Source organism: Diabrotica virgifera, chromosome 9 (assembly GCF_917563875.1).
Source record: "Diabrotica virgifera virgifera chromosome 9, PGI_DIABVI_V3a".
NCBI classification, from domain to species: domain Eukaryota; kingdom Metazoa; phylum Arthropoda; class Insecta; order Coleoptera; family Chrysomelidae; genus Diabrotica; species Diabrotica virgifera.
The window spans coordinates 36,374,697-36,396,945 of record NC_065451.1 but is presented as its reverse complement, the minus strand read 5'-3'; the positions used below and the strand labels follow the sequence as shown (position 1 = coordinate 36,396,945).

General features: G+C 34.0%; 1 protein-coding gene across 2 annotated transcripts in view; it reads right to left on the bottom strand.

Moving 5' to 3' along the window:
* Positions 1 to 22,249, bottom strand: part of LOC114329382 (mast cell protease 1A) — a 64,226-nt gene extending 41,977 nt beyond the window's left edge. For both annotated transcript variants that reach the window (XM_028278462.2, XM_028278463.2), the window contains exon 1: positions 22,083 to 22,249. In XM_028278462.2, coding sequence (XP_028134263.1) covers positions 22,083 to 22,161 — 79 coding nt within the window. In that variant the 5' untranslated portion in view covers positions 22,162 to 22,249. The remainder of the gene's footprint in view (positions 1 to 22,082) is intronic.

The following is a 22,249-nucleotide window of genomic DNA, read 5'->3' as shown; positions in this document are numbered from 1 at the left end:
TTTGTCGCACTTATTTAGAAATACCGTGTATTGATGAAGAACATGTCTAGATGTTAAAGTGCCTAACTTTTTTATTATCCAACATAAACGAATTAATCAAAAAACAGAATGTTGAGAAAATCTGAGGCTATAGTTGGGTTTTAATTTCAGTATTATATAAATGCTTCAGTATTCCACAAGGTGATTCAAACTTTGAGAAAAAAACACAGTTTGATCGGTACACCCGGTATACAATGAAAATTTACCTGTTTAGCAACAATATTATTACAGTAGTATTGCTAAAGTAGCAGGCTATAACATGTTCAAAAAATCACCTACATCGGTCAACAGGTTTAGGAAATATGAAACATCAAAAATGACCAAATTTTTAAGTGGGCCGATTTCTATGCACGTAAGTTTATATGTATAAAACGCCGTTCACACTCTCATCGAAGTCGATCGAGGTTCAGCAAGTACGACAGTGTAGACGGCCACCTTGTGTAACTTTTTCTAACTTCGTTCTACTTCCAAAATCTTTTTTAAACGGGCACCACATTCTCGGCGAAGTTACTTCTCGTTCTACTTCGCGAGGAACACATTCAAGCGGTGCGATACAGACAAAGATCCCTTTGACTCGGATGCACCAGACCGACAGATTTTGGAAGTAGAACGACGTTAGACAAAGTTACAGAAGGTGGCCGTCTACCATCGAGATATGCCGTCTACACTCTCGTAATTGCTGAACCTCGATCGACTTCGGCGAGAGTGTAGACGGCGTTTAACATATGACGTACAAACATTTTTTTTATTTATAAAGTATAACGTAAACAATTAACGTAAAAAGTGAAATAATGTATATTCCATAATATAATTAGCTACAATCTGTAAAAGTTTCAAGTTTCTTCGTAATAAAAATCAAGAGAATTTAAGCATTTTTCATTAAAATCGGCTTTTTTTATTTAAACGATTAATAAGCATCAAAATTTTTTTTATTGACTATTCGAAATTTTCATTCATTTGCATTGAAGAAAAGGCAGTCAAATTAACGTCTAAAGTTTTGACCCAAACGATTGAACTAAAGGAAAGCGTTTAAAAAACGTAATACGAATATTACATTAATAGTCCAGAGAAATGAAGATTTCCGCAGGTCACTGAATTATTTAATTCAGGTATCTGACAACTTTTTTAGTTGTTGTAAATCTTTACAAAGAAAATTTACCTGTTTCTTGCCTAGAGCTCGCGTCCTTTTTTAACTATTAACAATTTAGTGCAAAAACGCGATTTTTTCGATTCTTTGCCTTTCATTAAAAAACTAAATAGTTGACATAAGGCAAGTTAAATTATTGAATCGTACTAATTTTGTTTGGGTTTAAGTTGATTCTGATGAATAAATTAAATTAGTAGTTTCAGATTTAATTAATAAAGATTCAAACGTCCGCCTATGGTTATTTGTCAAAAAAAGTTAACGTTTTTTAATTATCTATACCCTGTTTTTAAACTATAAGGAATATTTCAAATTTACCGCGCCGCGCCGTAATGCTTGTTTGTAATTGGTCCAAACTCAGACAAGCTTACTCCACTGAAATTTTGAGACTATTGACATTTATGAAGTTTTGACACTATTGGCATTTCATAGGTTAATTAAATTATATCGTCGGCAATTTTTTGTGTTCTTTGAAAAATTCCTTTAATTTTTAGATTTTTAATCTGCTGTTACATAAAAACAGTTGTTGTTAGAACTCTTTAGCGACGTATTAATATAATATAATATTTATGGATTAACGTTGAAGACCGACATGATCAACCAAAAAAGAAGATGTATTTGGTGAGTTTTCTAGTGACAGTATTGAGTGTGAATCTGTCTTAGTTTACTTCTCCTTGTTTAAAAACAGGGTGTAGTTGCTTTTACGTCAATGTCAACTTTTTTGACAAATAACCATAGGTGGAAATTTGAATCTTTATTAATTAAATGTGAAACTAAAATTTTAGTTAAAACTTAATAAATATTTATAAAATAATAAACATTTTCAATTTCGTTGCAATAAGAAACTACAGCCGCATTATATTTTAGTTCAATAATAGAGTGCGGCAAACACTCCTACCTGTTTCGAGACTTGTTAGTCTCTCGTCAGTAGGTGCATATGCAGCTCTCTCTGAGTTCTTCTTCTACCTACTTTATACATAGGTTCAATGCCTATTTTACTTCGGTTGTTAGCCTCAATTGACATTGTCTGACCATCTTTTCCTCGGTCGTCCCAATGATCTTCTTTCATTTGGCAATTTGTCTCTTGCTATTCGTACTATTCTATATTTTCTGTCATTCTTTCTATGTGTTGATTCCATTCTATTTTTCTTATTTTGGTCCACATGTTTATTTCTTCTATACCACATCCCGCTCGTATTTCCTCACCTCTTACTCTGTCTCTTAGAGTTTGGTTTGTTATTTTTCGTAAGGCCGTCCGCACATGGGGCGACGCTCGAACTACTCGACTCGATTCCAGTCACGTAGGTCTTTCCCCGCCAGTAAAGTTCCTTCGTTGTGGCATTGAGCTCCGCACACGGAGCGTTTAGGATTGCAAATCTCCTGGTCTTGTACGACTGTCGTCGCTTGCGATCCGTAGTGCACGACAAAGTTCGAGTGAGACGCACGTTTTCAGTCATAATACGAGTAGGTAGTTTATTTTATTTGTTTCCTTCGTTTTTTGTTGTTTTTTGCGCTGAATGAAATTTTACTTTTATTTAAAGATCGGTGCATGTTATGTTCTTTGATTGTAGTACTACCTACTAACTTTGTGGAAATATATTGTGTGTAATATAAAATTCTGAAAACATTGAGCTTCTGTTTCTAGGTGTTTAATATAAAATTCGCTGGGGAAGTAGAAAAATGTCCTCACTATAATGCTCATTGTATTCAAATTATACTAAAAATGTAACAATACCGTACTTTTCATAGATCGAAATAGTCGTGTTATTTGGTATATAAAAAATGCGTTCTTCCTGGTTGGAAGGTGTGAGCATACTGAATCGACTAGTGTGCGGAGAACAATCGCTTGTGCCGCAGGGTTCGTACAAGACGCGCAAGACGCGCGAACTTCGAGACGTGTCTTCGATCGAATCATGTGCGGACGGCCTTAGACTTTAATTTCTGCTGTTTTCAGCAGTCTTTGTGTTTTCGCCGTATCTGCTCTTGTTTCCGCTGTGTACGTCATTATCGGTCTAATTGTTGATTTATATATCCTGATTTTCGTTTCCATTCTGAGGTATTTATTTCTCCAGATTGTGTTGTTAAGACATCCTACTGCTCTGTTCGCCACGTTCACTTGTTTTTGTACTTCCTCTTTTACTTTTCCGTAGCTTGACAGTTTTATTACAGTATATATGTTACCGGCAAAGTGTAAAATCAGGCATTGTATAGAATACCTAGGCATTCTATACATTGCCAAAAGTAAGCAGGCAAAGTGTGAAATTTTAAACATTTCATACTTTGCCTAGGCATTCTATAGAACGCCTGCTGGAGTTCAGGCAGAGTTAAAAATCTGTCTGTTCCATTGTTTTCGAGTTACAACGTGCTTGCCTCACCTACTCCCCCGCCCATCCCCGCTATAACGCTGCTCTCAGTTCTGTTCCGTCACGCCACAGTATTGTGCTAGGCCTACGGCCTACGCTTCAGTTCTGTTCTGTCGTGCCACTGTATTGTTGCTTGAAAATGTCACAAGTGAACAGTAGTATCAGTAGTTCTAGTGATCGTTTATCGCTAATGAAACTTCGTTTTAGTGCCGAACTTGTAAAAATTCGGAATGCAAGTGCTAAAAATAGTGTTTTTTTGACTGAAGACGACTATAAGAAGCTGGTGTTGGAGGTCGAAGATGCCAAGGCCAAGCCCAGAAAGGAACCTCGTCACTATTGGCTACTCAACAGGTATGATGTAATGATCGTAGAAAATGTGCAAAAACTAATACACCCATTAAAACAAGGAGACAGTGTTGTAAAATTTTATGTCCACGATCAGATTTATTTACTGTTCTCCATGAAGCTCATGTAGCTATTGGTCATGGTGGAAGAGATCGAATGTTAAAAGAGCTAGATATTAAGTACAAAAATGTTACACGTCATGATGTTGAGCTATATATTAGTTTGTGTGAGCCATGTCAGAAGAAACAAAAGGGTTCGAAAAGAGGAGTGGTAGTAAAGCCCCTGATTTCATCAGAATTTAATTCTCGTTGTCAAGTAGATTTGATTGATTTCCAGTCACAGCCCTACAGGGAGTTTAAGTTAATAATGGTCTATCAGGATCATTTGACAAAATTTGTGATTCTTAAGCCTCTCAAAACTAAAACCACTGAGGAAGTAGCATATCACCTAGTTGATATTTTTACTCTCATTGGAGCACCAAGTATATTGCAGTCAGACAATGGAAGGGAGTTTGCAAACAAAATAGTTTACAATTTAAAAGATTATTGGCCTACGTTAAAAATCGTTCATGGCAAACCACGTCATTCTCAAAGTCAGGGTAGTGTAGAACGTGCAAACCAAGATATTGAAAACATGATTTCGACTTGGATGCAAGATGAAAAAACTGACCGTTGGAGTGAGGGATTGAGATTTATGCAACTTATGAAAAATAGAGCTTTACATTCAGGAATCAAAAGAACGCCCTATGAGGCTCTCTTCGGCTGTAAAGTAAAGGTCGGTCTTACAACATCCTCTCTGCCTCGAGACATTTTGATTTCCATTAACAGCGAAGAAGATTTGGAAAAAGTGGTTAATAACATGCACACAACAGAAACACAAACAATGTCAAGTCTAGAACCTCCACTCCAAACCGATCATAACACTTCAGAAGTTAATGAGGCAACCGTTGATGTCTCGGTCAGTTCTAGCCTTCTACAAATGTGTAGCGTTTGTTTGCAGCAAACTAATGAGAAACAAAACTGCACAAAATGTTTAGCGGACATACATATTTCATGTGGCCATTCAATTCAGGGGTGTGATGATACTGAAAAAACCCTGTTGTGTGTCCCTTGTTTTAATTCGGAAAATATTGATAAAGAGAGGAAGAGGTCAAAAGCTTGTCTTGAAAAACAAGCTAAGAAAATGAAAGCTAATTCCGATAAAAAGTTTCCCCCCGTCACCAAAGGAGTCACTGTTCGTGTTCCAATTCCTGACGTTGACAAAGGAAAAGGTGACTTGAGAAATATCCTGGCAGTGGTCATGGATACGGCAGAAGATGGGTTTTACAAATTAGGGACCGCCAACGGAGTTTTGAAACAACTGTACGCAAGGTCACAGTTTACAGTTTGCAAAAAAAGCCTAGTTCGAGTAGAAGACGTGCCTGATCAAGAAACAGGACTTCGTACCGTTGCAACAGCTCAGTCAACAGGAAGCGGCGAAGGATTTGTGAGATGCACTTGCAAAACTAAATGTCAAACCAAACAATGTGCTTGTGTTAAAAACAATCGAAAATGCAACTCGAAGTGCCATAGTTCTCTTTACTGCTGTAACAAGTAATTTCTTAAATTAATATTTCACTTTTAAATTTTACTCTAGTAAAATATGAGGATTTTCAGATCCTATGTTTAATACATTTCATGTTTGTTATTTGCAATAAACAATTTTTAACAATGTTGTTCATTTTATACTTTGCCTGCAAAACTTTCGACATTCTATATAATGCCTAGGCATTATACACAATGCCTAGGCAAAGTTTGTACAATTGTTAAGAAATGAGTTTATTTCATACTTTGCCTGGATTCACTCGGCAATGTATACAATGCCTAGGTATTCCATACAATGCCTGAATTGTACACATTGCCGGTAACATATATACCAAGTATTCCGTTTCTATCACTTGTTCTATTATTTTGTTATTTACGACCAATTTATATCATCTCGGTTCCGCTGATATTACTATCGATTTAGTTTTCTCTGTTGAGATCACCATATTGTATATGAGAGCCGTGTCTTCGAATTCTTTAATTAATCTTTTTAGGTCATCTTCATTTTGGGCTGTTATTATGACGTCGTCGGCGTAGCAGATTATCTTGATTTCCTTTGCTCCCATTCTATATCCGCTTCTTTTTTTAACTTTCTTTATGATTTCATCCATTATCAGATTAAATATTAATGGGCTCAGCGAGTCACCTTGTCTAATGCCAGTTTCATACTTGATAGGTTGCGATAGTTTTCCCTTACATCTTACCATAGCTATGTTATCTTTACTTATATATATATATATATATATATATATATATATATATATATATATATATATATATATGTTACACTTGAAGTTTCCGCGGGAGCTATATGTGCTTTCTGTTGTTTTCCGGGTTTGACTCCGCGTTGAATAATTTTGGTTTTGATAAAAACCATTATTTTGTCAAAATAATGGTTTTTATCAAAACCAAAATTATTCAACGCGGAGTCAAACCCGGAAAACAACAGAAAGCATATATATATATATATATATATATATATATATATATATATATATATATATATATATATATATATATATATATATATATATATATATATTCTCAATGGTTTTTATTAAAGCCAGTGATATTCCCCTTTCATAAAATAAATGTATCGCGTCCCGAATTCTCACTATATCAAACTATCTTTCTTCAAATCTATCAGGCACATATATGCTGGTTTGTTGTATTCCAGGGACTTTTATTTGTCTTATTACAAAAACTGCATCCGTGCATGATCTTCCTGTCCGAAATCCTTTGCTGTTCCTCTTGCAGAATTATGCGTTCGTTTATTTTTGTCGCTATAATTCTTGTTGTCAATTTGAATGTTGTATTTAAAAGATTTATTGCTCGATAATTATTTGGATCTTTCTTATCTCCTTTCTTGAATAACATCACCATGATCGCTCTCTTCCATTCATCTGGTATTCTGTTCGCGGTGATTATTTTATGAATAAGAAGTTGCAGTTGTTGTACAAGGTGATCTCCTCCATATTTTAAGAGTTCATTTGATATTTGATCTTTGTTTCAGAGCTATTTGAGACAATTTCGGTCTTTTCATGAGTTACACTATACTCTCTCTGACTTAACCAGAATAATGCCCGTCGTCCAGTCACAAATTGCAACAAACGAAATTGCAGGGATGCCCTAGCGACATCTGCTAGAAAAAAGTGTAAGTATTAATCTAATAGAACATAAAATAATATTTAAAATATTATTTCACATTCCACCAGAATAAAACTATTGGGATTATTTTCTGGATACACCTCCGAGGCTTCTAAAATGCTGAGACTAAAGAAGATGTACCGATGTATTTTATACTCCAACTAAATTGAAAACCTTAATTCATTGTTAATTTGCATTTTTAACCAAACGGAGTACGGGGGATCCATTTTCGCTGGAATTTTATCGCGCTGAGCAGATGGAACGTGAATTATAAATTGTAAAATTCTCTCATCTTTAGTCTCAAGTACGACAAGTAGCATTTTTTAATTGAGAATACTTCGATTCTGAAACAAACTTCAACAAAGATTTGTTATGAAACAAATTTCAACAATTCGGTAATTTACTTCGACTTTATTCGGTATTTTAATTGTAGAGCTTGATCTTTTTTCATCTCTATTATTCATAGGTAATTATGAAATGGAAAACTCACTTAGCCTTTCATATTTGGCGTTATTAAACTTAAAAGACATTTTGAAACACATATGGCGATAATAATTTTTTTAAATATAATAGCACAAAAATGAAAAAAGATTACGTACATTTTTGTCGAAAGCAACAAATAATCATTCAAAGAGTCGCATGTGACTCACGACCCGCAGTTTGGACACTCCTGTTATACATGTAGCACCATGTATGGTGTATTCCACGAATATATGACTGTTTTGGATTATCGCGACAACGAATATTTTAGTGTGCAAAATAAGAAGTACGAAAGTATTTTGCTCTAATAATTACTCCAATAAGCAACAAGATAATTTGCAATTTACTTTCGTTCTTCATATTTTGCACAGTATAATATTCGTAGTCGCGATAATTCAAGAAGGTCGTATATTCATGGAATGGGGTATATACAACTATCATCAGTAAACACAACAAATTTTTATTTTATAGTATGTATTTTTATTTACTTGTTATGTTAGAAATATTATTTCTAACAATTATTAAACCTAATTGGATCTCCCCATTGCCATAAATTCCACAAAAAGAAGAAGAAGAAGAAGAAGAAGAAGAAGAAAAAAATAAATAAATAAAAAAAATTAAAAAAAATTCCTACGTATTACTACACCCTTCCTCGAGGCACTTACGAAATTTTTTCAAAATTTTTCATCAAGTTATCGCGAAAAAGGATAAAATGTGAGATTCTATCTAACGGCGCGACTACTCGCTTTAAATAGTTTTTGACCCACTGACTTTTAGAAAAAAAAAACGCAAAAACACGTCAAATAATATTTGAAGGGGAAGACATTATGCCATATTTAAACTTGCCGGGAAATCCTTCTCAATCCCCGTATCATCCCTTAATTTTTTTTTAAATATTTCGACCTTTTTATATTTGGATTCTCCCCTTTGTACGGATTTGAAAAATGTATAAGGCTTACAGTGACTAGTTTATGAGAAAAAATAAATACAAAAGCAAGAGAACTGGATTGAAAAAAATAATTTTTAACAATTCTATTACATACAAACATTTAAAATAAACATTTTACTACCAAAAATTTTAACTATAATTATTCAAAATGCCTTTTGAAATTTTGAATAGGTAATTATTGTTAAAATTTTTGGTAGTGAAATGTTCATTCTAGATGTTATAAAATTGTTAAAAAAATACCTTTTATTCAATCCAATTTTCTTGCATTTGTATTTATTTTTCTCATAAACTAATCAATCACTTTAAGCATCAAGTGTTATACATTATGTTTGTAGTATATATCAGTGGTGTAGCTAGCCCCACAGGGGCCCCATATCAAAGTTTGTCGCGGAGCCCTTTTCCACGTCATAGTGCTAAAAAAATGTCCAACAAAAGAAGCAAAAACGCTTGTATAGAATAGAATAGAATAGTACATTATATACCGCGGGACTGAAGTAGTACATTTAATCCTGAAGGTAAAGTTTATGGCCCGACCGCAGGGAGGGCCATAATTTACCTGAAGGATTAAATGTACTTCAGTCGCAAGGTATATACGATACTTTTCGTACTTCCGGTATGATTTTATTAATTATTTCAATAATTTCAATCAGTTTTTTCTCTCTTCAACTCATTTAATAAACTGTCTTTAAAATAAGTTACCATAGTAACATTGCGTTGTGACAGTTATAATTTAGAAACATTGTCATTACTAGTGTCATTGTAAAGAAACATTGTTATTGATAATTATTGGTATCATGAGTGAAGAAGGTGTATCTGATATTGATAAAAGAGCAGCCGAAGTAGGTGAAGAATTGTTACCACCGAAATCTAGAAAACTATACGAGCAGCAGTACGATGCTTTTAAAAAGTGGTGCCGCTTAAAAAATGTGAGACAACCTACTGAAAATGCGCTGTTAGTCTACTTCGATGATAAATCAAAAGCGGTTTGTGCCTCAACTCTCTGGGCACATTACTCAATGCTGAAATCGGTTATTAACATTAGAGAAGATATTGATATAAGTAAATTTCCAAAATTATTAGCTTTTTTGAAGAGAAGAAATGAGGGATTTAAGCCAAAGAAGTCAAGAATTCTCACGTCTGAGCAGGTAGATCAGTTCTTACGGGAGGCTCCGGATGATAAATATTTAATGCTTAAGGTAAATTTGGAAATTTGTTTATATTCAGAAATTTTAAGAAATCAATTTTTTTGTAGGTTGCACTTATTTTGGGCGTTGCGGGAGCTTGTCGTGGAAAAGAGTTGGTTGATTTAGAAATCGACGATGTGAGAGATTTGGGCGATTCCTTCCTAATTGCGATTAGAAACACCAAAAATAAAATTGACCGAAATTTTGTGATCAAAAATTCAGAAAACAGTGCCATCAGTTTTGTGGCGATATTTCGGAAATATGTGGCATTGCGAAAGACAGGGACAACTCATTCAAAATTTTTTGTTCAATACATCAACAAAGAATGTACTACGCGAGTAGTAGGAAAAAACATGTTTGGTACAATTCCACGGCAAATAGCAGCTTTCTTGAAATTAGAAAATGCGACGTCTTATACGGGACATTGTTTTAGACGCACATCTGCGTCTTTGTTAGCTGATTCGGGAGCAACAATAGACGTGCTGAAGAGACATGGAGGATGGAAATCCTCCAACGTGGCCGATGGATATATTGAATCGTCTATTAAAAATAAACAAAAAATTTCAGATAAAATATTTGGTCAAGTCGCCGATTCGTCCACTATAGTTATGCCACAGTCCTCATTCTCGCTTCCTGTTTCCGCAGGATCTTCGAAACAAACACCAGTTCAATATGAAAAGGACCTATCTGTTACTCGTCAGTTACCTGCTGCATTAACCCAGGAAAGACTGGTCAATATGACGAACTGTCACAATATTAATTTGAATATTAACGTTAATTACCATTCTAATTAATTATATTTTTCAATAAAATATCCCTTAAATTCGTTTGTTTGTGATTTAATCGTTCCGGGAGTTTCGTCAATATTTAATCCCGGAGGGATTAAATGTGACACTTTAGTACCTGTCACAAGGGAGTGAAGTTGTCACTTTAGGCCCGGAAGTACGAAAATATGTTTTATTGTTACTCAAAATTTTACAATTTTATGAAAGAAGCTTAAAGCTTACACAGATTAGGAAAAAAAGGAAATACAGTTTACTGAAATTACATAAATCGTCAATATTATTACAAATTAAAGAAAATGAAATAAAACAAAACAATACAGGGTGTTTCATTAATAATTGGAAATATTTTAACTGTAGATTCCTGGACTCAAAATATTAAGGGTTATCACCTACTCCGAAAATGCTTCCTAATAGTCTAAGAGCTAGAGGCGAGAAATCATCGTCATAAGTAATATGGAGTTTGGCATGTGAAATGTGTCTATTGTATGTTGATAATTATGACCCCTTTCAGGCTGACACCTCAGTGGATACAGGGAGTAGCAATAAGGGATGAAAGGGGAAAGTTAACGCAGTCATTAAAGGTTTTCACCTCCTATTTTGTTAAACCTCCATCGATTTACATGAAAATTGGTGAGTAGTTAGAGCATACCTCAAGAAATAAAACTGATATGGTGCCAACGTGCGCTTTTACCCTGGGGGTGGATGCCACCCCTTCTCAGAGGTGAAAACTATTTTATTAAAAATAACCCCACTGATCGATAGAGGGACAAATTTTAAGCAAAATTTGTTACTTCTAATTATTAAAATAAATCAATACTTTTTGAGTTATTAAAGATCAAAGATTTGAATTTTTCGTGAAATAAATGCATGATGTAAAGCGGTTTTTCGTAAATAATTCAAAAACTGTAAGTTTTATCAAAATAGTTATGATTACCAAAATTGAAGATAATAAAAAACAAAAGAGATTTCTTATTCGAAAAACCTTTGAGAATTAATAAAAAGTGAGTTATAGGTGATGGAATGTATATTTTTTTTCGGCTAGTACCCAAATCTATGTATTCAAGCTCAAATAACGGGAAAACGGTGCATTTTATAAAATATATTTACTGAACACTTGTCAAAGTACTTAAAAATATGTATCAAATGAGCTCCCGGAAAAGTTGATACCATTAAACATTATGCTACAAACATTTTTCAAAGTTTATGCTCCAAAAATTTGGAGCTTAATTATTATATTATTTATATAAGTTTTTAAAATTGTTTAAGACATTTATATAAAATATAGCAAAAATGTATTTGAATTTTATGTCGAATGTGTCCATTATTGGACACCCTCAGTTTCTGTAAGTATTCAGTTTATACAGGGGCGGTTCTAGACCAAAAAAGTGGGGGGCAAGGGAACACAACCGCTGAATAAACAAGATAACGTGCCTTTTTAACGAAAATTATAGTACAAAAGTACTGTAAAAACTGAAGGGGGGCAGCTGCCCCCCTGCCCCTGGCTAGAACCGCCACTAAGTTTATATCGATAGGAAAAATTCAATTAAATATCGAAATGATATAAAAATAATATTTTAGTAACATACATTTAATTAATAATAATATGTTCTTTTTATCATTCGTAACTTCACGCATGTGGTCTTAAATTGACGCTATTGTATAGGTACTTGCTACTGTCATTTCGGCGTCGGCGTTTGTATTGAATATATCCATCTCAATCTGAGCTATATCAACATCTTTTACGAGGACGATACATTACAAGTATTTGGTTGAACGCCTATAAAAAAATCCAACAGATCTGGTTATTGAACAAAATGGTTGGGAACTTGCTGAAGATAACACATATAAATTCAAATGGTTTGAAGGGCCTCAAATGCCAGAGATTGTTAGAGATATTATTTTTGAGAATGAAACAGACGATGAGATGGATGATGAGCAAGCTGATGATGACATTCATAATAGCGAAAGTGATGAAAATAATTATGATAGCGATTTTAGTGAATGTGACAGCGAAAGTGAAAAATAAATAGTATTTTCAACGAAAATTTTGATTTCGTTTATAAATTCGCAAAGTCCGTTCGTTCGTTCCTGCGTTGCCACCCCTGCAATATCTGGAGCTTATGTACCGATGTCAATGTAGTTTTGTCTCCTGAATCCAAATCTTTAAACGCCATTTCGATATCTCAAACCATCTTCGAGATAACCGACCTCAAAGACAAGTTGCATCTCGGGACAGCAATTTATGATTTTTTAGCAATTTTAAATAGCGAGATAATTCTACAATGGAGACACTGTACGTAAAAATGTTAATGAAAATTTCATATTATTTCAAAAATATATTACTTCATATCAATTGTAAAAGAATTGAAATATCAAATAAATAAATATTACTTATTAATTTTAATGTAAGTAATGTTAAATGGCAGGTTACAAATTTTTGGTGCTGTCTACCCAATGATTTATGTATTATGTATATTATATTGTATAATATACAGTGTGTCTACTTAAGTTGGACACATAATATATTATGGGACACTTTTTTATTTTTAATTTTAGGAAATAAAGTTATAATTCATAAAAAGTTCTGCATCGTCTAAAACCTACGATCCAATCATCAGATAGCAAATTTTATCTATATGATAGGAGGTATTTTAAAAAATATGAATTTCGCTCAAGATTAAAGTACTTTTTTTCACACTATTGTAAATTATTGTTACTACGAAAAATTGTTTGGAATTAAAAACTGTGTTCTAATATATGCAATAGTTGTTATTATTATAATTAAATAATTCATAATTATTATAATAATGTAACTATTATCTACATTCTTCTAATAAAAAGAAAATATTTAATTTTTTCTCAAATTAGAGATACCTACCAATCATCATTTTCATTTATAACTCTTTTATTATTAATTTTACGAACAAAAATTATTCTTCATATAAAGATCTGCACGGTCTAAAATCCAAGATGCAATCATAAACATAAGATTATATAAAATTGTATCGATTTTAGTCGATGTGTAAAAAATATGAATTTCGCTCAAGAAATTCGCTCAGTAAAGTGCCTTTATAGCTCACAATATTTAAATAGTAGGATATAATTGCACATTAAACATAATTTTTAATTCTAAACAACTTTTCATAATAGCAATTTTCCACATTAGGAATTTAAATACATAAAAAACAAAGTTTTCGTTATAATAATGCTCGCATTTTTAACTTGTTATATTTAAATTGAAGTAAAACGAACTTGATAATAAATTATAATCCAAACTTCATTTCCGAAATTCCTTTAAAAATTATTCTGTTAACAAATTTCAAAATAAATATATAAATAGAGTATGTTTTAATTTTCACTTTTTCCTAAAAACTCGAAAGGGTTCTCTTATTTTCATCATCACTTGCTTAGCTTTGATGTTATAAACTTCATCTGGAGCTCACTTGATAGGTATTCTTGAGTATTTTGACAAGTGTTCAGTAAATATATTTTATAAAATGCACCGTTTTCCCGTTATTTGAGCTTGAATACTTAGATTTGGGTACTAGCCGAAAAAAATATACATTCCATCACCTATAACTCACTTTTTATTAATTCTCAAAGGTTTTTCGAATAATAAATCTGTTTTATTTTTTATTATCTTCAATTTTGGTAATCATAACTATTTTGATAAAACTTACAGTTTTTGAATTATTCACGAAAAACCGCTTTACATCATGCATTTATTTCACGAAAAATTCAAATTTTTGATTTTTAATAACTCAAAAAGTATTGATTTATTTTAATAATTAGAAGTAACAAATTTTGCTTAAAATTTGTCCCTCTATCGATTAGTGGGGTTATTTTTAATAAAATAGTTTTCACCCCCGAGAAGGGATGGCATCCACCCCCAGGGTAAAAGCGCACGTTGGCACCATATCAGTTTTGTTTCTTGAGTTATGCTCTAACTACTCACCAATTTTCATGTAAATCGATGGAGGTTTAACAAAATAGAAGGTGAAAACATTTAATGACTGCACCAACTTTCCCCTTTCATCCCTTATTGCTACTTCCTGTATCCACTGAGGTGTCAGCCTGAAAGGGGTCATAGTTATCAATATACAATAGACACATTTCACATGCCAAACTCCATATTACTTATGACGATGATTTCTCGCCTCTAGCTCTCCGTCTATAAAGGAGCTAGAGTTCTTTGAAGGTGGTGTCTTTTAATTAGTTTTTTTTTAAATACCTTTCGAACACTTCTATTTAGAAAAACGAAAACTGGTACGCCTATTTTTCTTCCAGAGATAAATCGATTAGATAAATTGCGAATTTCCAGTACCGGTCATATGCGTCTTCTTTGGGTAGATCAACGGTTATTTTATCGCATAGCTTTTTTGTCTTTGACTTTTAAGCATTTTTGACACTGGATTATTAAATTATGAGGTATTCTAATACTAAAAGTTACTCTTACTTTAAGTCGGTATGACACACCGTTTTATAGAAAAATCGATTTGAAAATGTTTCTTTGGAATTTGAACAAAATTTGGAAACAAATTTCAAAAATAACGGTGTATTTTACCGATCTAAAGCAAGAGTAACTTTTAGTACTAGAATACCTCATAATTTAAAATCTAGTGTCAAAAATGCTTCAAAATTAAGGCACAAAAAATAATGCGATAAAATAACCATTGACCTACCCAAGACGGACGCATATGACCTCTACTAGAAATTCGCAATTAATGAAATCGATTTATCTCTGGAATAAACGGACCAGTTTTCGTTTTTTGTTTTCATAGTTTTTTTTTGGCAATTTTTCTCAAATTAAAAACACAAAATTTTCAAATCGACATTTCTAAAATACGGTGTATCCTACCGACTTAAATCAAGAGTAACTTTTATTACTAGAATACCTCACAATTTAATACCCCAGTGTCAAAAAGGGTTAAAAGTTAAAGACAAAAAAGTTATGCTATAAAATAACCGTTGCCCTACCCAAAACGGACGCGTATGAGCAGTACTAGAAATTCTCAATTTATGAAGACGATTTATCTCTGGAATATAAATAGGCGTACCAGTTTTTTTGTTTCTCTAAATAGAAGCGTTCTGAAGGTATTAAAAAAAATAATTACAAGACGCCTTCTTCAAAGAGCTCTAGCTCCTTTAGAAAGCATTTTCGGACTAGGTGATTTGGGTTAAATCTTAATATTTTGTGCCCAGGAATCTACCGTTAAATTATTTCCAATTATTAATGAAACACCCTGTATATTGCAAAATTTAAATAAATTACAAATTGCATAATACAACCTTAGGAACTAAAAAGTTCTGCGTATAACAGCCAAATATAGATAATATTAATAAACCTAATAAACTCTATTAAGCCGAAGTCGAAAAATAGATTTGAATTGTTGCGACTCATTATTTTAAAACAGATTGAGTTTTTTTTAAGCCAAGGGTAAATCGACATTGAAAATGAACGTAAACAAAGAAGCTGTGTACTTTAACGGCAAGCGACAGGCAAATACATAGATATACCTAAATACAATTTATAGATAAAGAACAGATTGCACGAAAATATAAGCAGACAATACACAGTGTTTCAATGTTTCAAATATTCAAAGGTAAAGCGATTACAAATATTGCAATTTGGCATTACACATTATACAATGTCTCACACACAGCCAACGGTGAATAGACAATAAAAAGTAGCTTAGAGTTTAGCATAGTCTGGCACAGACACCTGCTTTACAAAGTAAAAATAGAACTATGCAAGAACTATTACCTTCTACTCAACCTACATAGACATTTCTCTTTAAAATTCAGTGACCAAAAATCCATCCGTAGCAATACTAGCTGTAAACGAAGATCTCATACAAACCTCACAAGACCAGCAATATCATCTGAACGAACACAACATCTGATTGGTACACAAAATGGCGAACAAAAGTAAACAAAACTAATCAAATAATATTTATAAATATTTACCAAGCGCCACAACATATGCCCACCTGTAAGAATGGACAAGGTAAGAATACCGACAGTAACAGACACTAGATACTTGCCGTGCATATTGACCATTATTAGAAGAAACATATCCAGACCAAAAGAATACAGCTCGACTTAAAATTTTGGCAAATGTATTGGCTCCTTGGACGCAAATCAAAACTCAACATCCAAAACAAAATTCTTCTATACAAATCCATACCCAAACCTATCTGGTACTACGGACTACACCTATGGAGCTGTGCAAAGCCAAAGTCGGTAAATATCATCTGAAGATTTCAGTCTAAAGAGCTAAGATCGATAGTGGATTTACCATGGTACGTATGTAATTAAACTTCAAGTATGTATACGACTTAAAGATTCATAAAGAACAAGTAAAAACTTCGTTTGTACAATGGTATAAAAAGTTTATTGAAAAACTATTAAAAAGTCATCCAAAGGGATTCGCAAAACGTTTTCGATCTAGATCAGATCATCTTCAGTGTGTTCTGCTTAGTAGATGCAACTAGCAACCTTATAAAATAGGTGAGATCGAGAAATATGATTTTAATCTTATGTTAGTAGCAACTCTAAGTCGATGTTAAAAGATAAATTTGTTAAGAGTGCTCAAAGGGCAACATGATTCACTGCTCGATAAGAACGTGTGATTCTGGCCAGTACAGTGGACACAGACCAACATTTTTCCATTGAACTGGCCAGAATGACACGTTCTTATCTTCTTCTAAAAGTGCCTATCTTCTAGAGATGTCGGCGACCACATTGACCCATCTTATTCTATTTACGGCAGCTCGAAATAGATCAGTTGACGTTAGACCAGTCCACTTCCTAAGATTGGCCAGCCAGGATATACGTCTACGTCCAGGGCCTCTCCTGCCCTCAATCTTGCCTTGTAGAATCAACTGCAGCAGTCGGTATTTTTCATTACGCATAATGTGGCCGAAGTAAGCCAGTTTTCTGTTCTTTACGGTGTTAATTATTTCTTTGTCTTTTCCTAGCCTCTGGAGAATAGTTATATTAGTTGTGTGGTGTATATATGAGACCCTCAACATACGTCGGTAGCACCACATTTCAAACGCCTCTAACCGTTTTATGGCATCTTCTGTCAGGCTCCAGCTTTCAACTCCGTATAGGAGGACACTAAAGACGTAACATCTAAGAATTCTTATGCGTATATTGATACTTAAAGACAAGTTAGCCTTGTTAAAAGAGCTTCTGGCTTTTTCAATACGAGTTTTTATTTCGTAGCTATGATCCCAAGTATCCTTAATGTTGCAGCCCAGGTAGCATATTTTCTGTACTCTCTCTAGAGGTGTATTGTTTACTGTAATTTGGGCGTTTATGTTGGTGTTTTTACTAATGATCATTATTTTTGTCTTCTTACAGTTTAGTTTTAGGCCGTATTTGTTACATGCTTCTACAACATTATCCATGATCCTTTGGAGCCCCTGCGCACTATCCGCCAGCAATACTGTATCGTCTGCATATCTAATATTATTTATAAGTTGTCCATTTACTGCAATACCATCTTCTGATTCGTCCAAGGCCTCTCTAAAGATGTTTTCAGAGTATATGTTAAATAATGTTGGTGACAGTATGCAACCCTGTCTGACTCCTTTTTCAACCGTGAAGATTTCGGACAGTTCATTTTCGGATCGAACTGTTGCTTTTTGTTGGAGATATAAGTTTGAAACGAGTCTTATATCCTTACCATCGAGTCCTGATGTTTTTAGGATATCGATTAGTTTTCCATGTGGGACTTTATCAAATGCCTTCTCGAAATCTATGAAACATGCATACACATCGCAATTGACATCCCTGGCTCTCTGTATTAGAACTTGCAAGCTGAAAAGTGCTTCCCTCGTTCCGAGTCCTGATCTGAATCCAAATTGAACTTCACTCAGCTGTTCTTCTAATTTGGTGTATATGCGCGAGTGAACGATAGTAAGGAGTACTTTAAGTACATGGCTCATCAAACTAATTAATCTATGTTCTTAACATTTTTTAGCGTTGGCTTTTTTGGGAAGTGGAATGAATATTGATAGTAGCCAGTCTTTTGGTAAGTAACCAGTCTCGTATATGTTGTTGAATAACTTCGTAAGAGCTGTAATTTGTTGTGCCTCTAATAGCTTTAAAATTTCACCATGCACCTCATCAGGTCCTGGTGATTTCCCATCTTTAATCCGCTTAATGGCCATAGTTACTTCTTCGTTTGTTATTTCTGGGCCATAGGGATTGTCTATTTCATACGGACTTCGTGCAGCATCTTCGAATAATTCTTGCATATATTCTTTCCATCTTCTTAATTTATCTTCAATTGTAGTCAAAATTTGACCTTCGACGTCTACGACTATGCCTATATTGCGTTGTTTTCTGATGTTCTGTACTTCTTTAATCTTTTTGTGCATATGGAAATCGTCATGTTTGCGTTGTAGTGTTTCAATTTCTGTACATTTCTCCATCAGCCATGCTTCTTTTGCCCCTTTTATTTCTCTTAGTATACTCTTATGCAACTTTTTGTATTCATTGTCATTTCTACCTTTTAATTTCCTTCGCTCTTCCATCATCTGCAATATTTTATCTGTCATCCATTCTTGCTTCTTTTCTCTTTTTGATTTAAGAATTCATGCGAAAGTGTGTTGATAGATGTCTTCATTTCGTTCCATTGTTCTTCTACGCCACTAGGAGCGTCTTCAACTATTTTCGCAAAATTCTTATTAATCTCTGTTTTTACTTTTTCCTGGATGCTATTTTCTTTCAGTAGTTTTATATCTATCTTGGGTCTTACTTTCTTTTGAATTATTTTGAGTCGTATGTTGATATTTGCAACTAACAGACTATGATCTGAGAAGACATCGGCGCCTGGATATGTTTTTGTTGAGGTGACAGAATTTCTAAACCTTTTGCTTATGTTAATAAAATCAATTTGGTTTCTTATGATTTTCCCTGGGGTATCACCGGGTGCTTTCCATGTATAAAGCCTTCTTGGATGTAATTTAAAGAATGTGTTCATTACAACCATATCCGTCTCTTGGCAGAATTGTATCAGTCTTTCCCCTCTTTCGTTTCTTGTGCCAAGACCATATGACCCCACAACATTCTCGACTGTACCTTGTCCTATTTTGGCGTTGAAATCGCCCATGATGATAGTTATCTCATGTTTTTTTGTCAGCTTTAGAGAGTTTTCTAGAGTCTGGTAGAAATTTTCTATTTCTTCTTCGGTTGATTCGGATGTCGGTGCGTAGACCTGAATGATATTTATATTAGAGGGACTTGAATTAATCTTCAATAGCATAACTCTATCTGATATGGGCGTAAATCCTATTACTGCTTTGGCTATTTCCCTTTTTACTATCATCGCTACGCCATTTCTGTTTCTTGTTGTGTCATCTCCCGAATAATAGATATGGTGTTCACCTATAATTTGTATGCCAGAATTTGGCCATCGAACTTCACTGCATCCTAAAATATCTATGTTTAGGCGAGTCATTTCTTGAATAATATTTGCTGCCTTGCCTGCTTGATACATGCTTCGAATGTTCCACGTACCGATCTTTTTCACTTTTGGGACATTATTGGCTGACCGGGGGATTCTTAGCACCCTCTCCCCATTTAAGGGTTGCCCGGGACTGAGGGCCGTTTGTTTTGGGTTTTCAGCCATTGTGGTGTCCTGGGGATATCCTTATGGATCTTTAATGTGGTAGTCATCCCGTGGCTTTCCACATCTCAATGCCGTTGGCTAATTTAGCTCATCCGTCTTCGGAGTCAATTTCCCAGCTCCAGGGCAATGAAGTGCCCTACCAAATGTCGGTTCTTCCACCCGTAGCTGTTGACCAACAAATGGGAGATTACTTATACCGGTAATCGTTCGGTTCTTATCGAGCAGTGAATCATGTTGCCCTTTGAGCACTCTTAACAAATTTATCTTTTAACATCGACTTAGAGTCGCTACTAACATCAGATTATCAACATGTAAATCATATTTCTCAATGTCACCTATTTTATAAGGTTGCTAGTTTCATCTACTAAGCAAAACACACTAAAGATGATCTGATTTAGTTTGAAAACGTTTTGCGAATCCTTTTGCATGACTTTTTAATAGTTTTTCAATAAACTTTTATTGTACAAACGAACTTTTTACTTGTTCTGTATGATTTTTAATTATGGTATACGGCCAGCTACTGGGATTTTCCCATTTACTTAAAGATTCCTTTCATCACATAACAGAGAGAAATTTACCATATTGATCGCCAACCTCAATAGAGAAGGCACTTAGGAGGAGGATCACAGAAGAAATCCATCGAGCCACGGAGCCACAAAATGATCGTACCATTCACCACGAAAATGGGGAATTATTCAACAATGATCCTGCCGATGTTGCAGAAAAATTGTTGCCGAAAAATGATGGATGTTCTAACAAAAGCCCAAATGGATGATAAAGACCGATGTGTATTACAAAATTTATACTGGAACCAATCAGCCACAATAAGAATGAATCTTGGAGGTGAACCAACGGAAGCGATTCAGATTCTACGAGGCATTAGACAAGGTTGTATACTTTCACATATATTATTTAACCTATATTCAGAGGAAGTATTTAGTGAAGCCTTGGAAAATTGCGAGCATGGAATACTTCTAAATGGAGAACGCCTAAATAACATCCGCTATGCAGACGACACCGATATTTTTGCAGACAGTTTGAACAGTTTACAGCAACAATAAACAAAATAAATGTAGTAAGTGAAAGATTTGGACTACAAGTAAATATATCAAAAACTAAATTTACGGTCATCAGCAAAAATAAAATTAGAGACGCCCAACTGTTTAACAAGAATACACCAGTGGACCGAGTAAAATAGTATACCTATCTTGGAAAAATAGTAAATGAACAATGGGATCACTCACAGGAAATAAAATGTAGAATAGAGAAGGCTAGGAGTGCATTCAATAACATGGCCAAACTCTTTAAAAGCCACAACCTTAATCTGGAGATAAAAATAAGGCTCCTACGATGGTATATCTTCTCTCAATATTGTATTACGGAGTTGAATCCTGGACACTCACTGAAGCAGTGGAGAAAAAACTTGAAGCCTTCGAGATGTGGCTATACAGGCGAATCCTAAGGATATCATGGACGGACAAGATAACCAACGAGACCGTATTACGAAGAGTGGGCAAAGAAAGAGAGGTGATGTATACCATTAAAAGGAGAAAGTTAGAATATCTCGGACACATAATAAGAAACGACACTAAATACAGATTACTGAAGGTAATCCTTCAAGGTAAAGTATTCGGAAAGCGAGGAATTGGGAGAAGAAGAATATCATGGTTAAAGAACCTGAGGAAACTGTGCTCCACAACAACAACTAATCTATTTAAAGCATCGGTTAATAAAATAATTATAGCCAGAATGATCGCCAATATTCGAAACGAATAGCCACTAAAAGAAGAAGAAGAAGATCCTGCCACAAAGAGACTAGGTATAACCTAGCCCTACTTCAGAACTAAAACAAAAATAGAATAAGGTGAGACATCATCGGATGTCTCTCCTAAAATATTATATAAATACCTATTAGCTTACCTGCAAGAGGATTATTGTTGACCAGTAAAGTACAAATTAATAATGTAATACACCAAGTAAAATTTCTCATTTTGAACATGAAAATTCTTCCGAATTTTGGTAATATTATGGATATATTAGATGTCCAATGAAAGATGGAAGTAAATAATATATACAAGGTATTATAT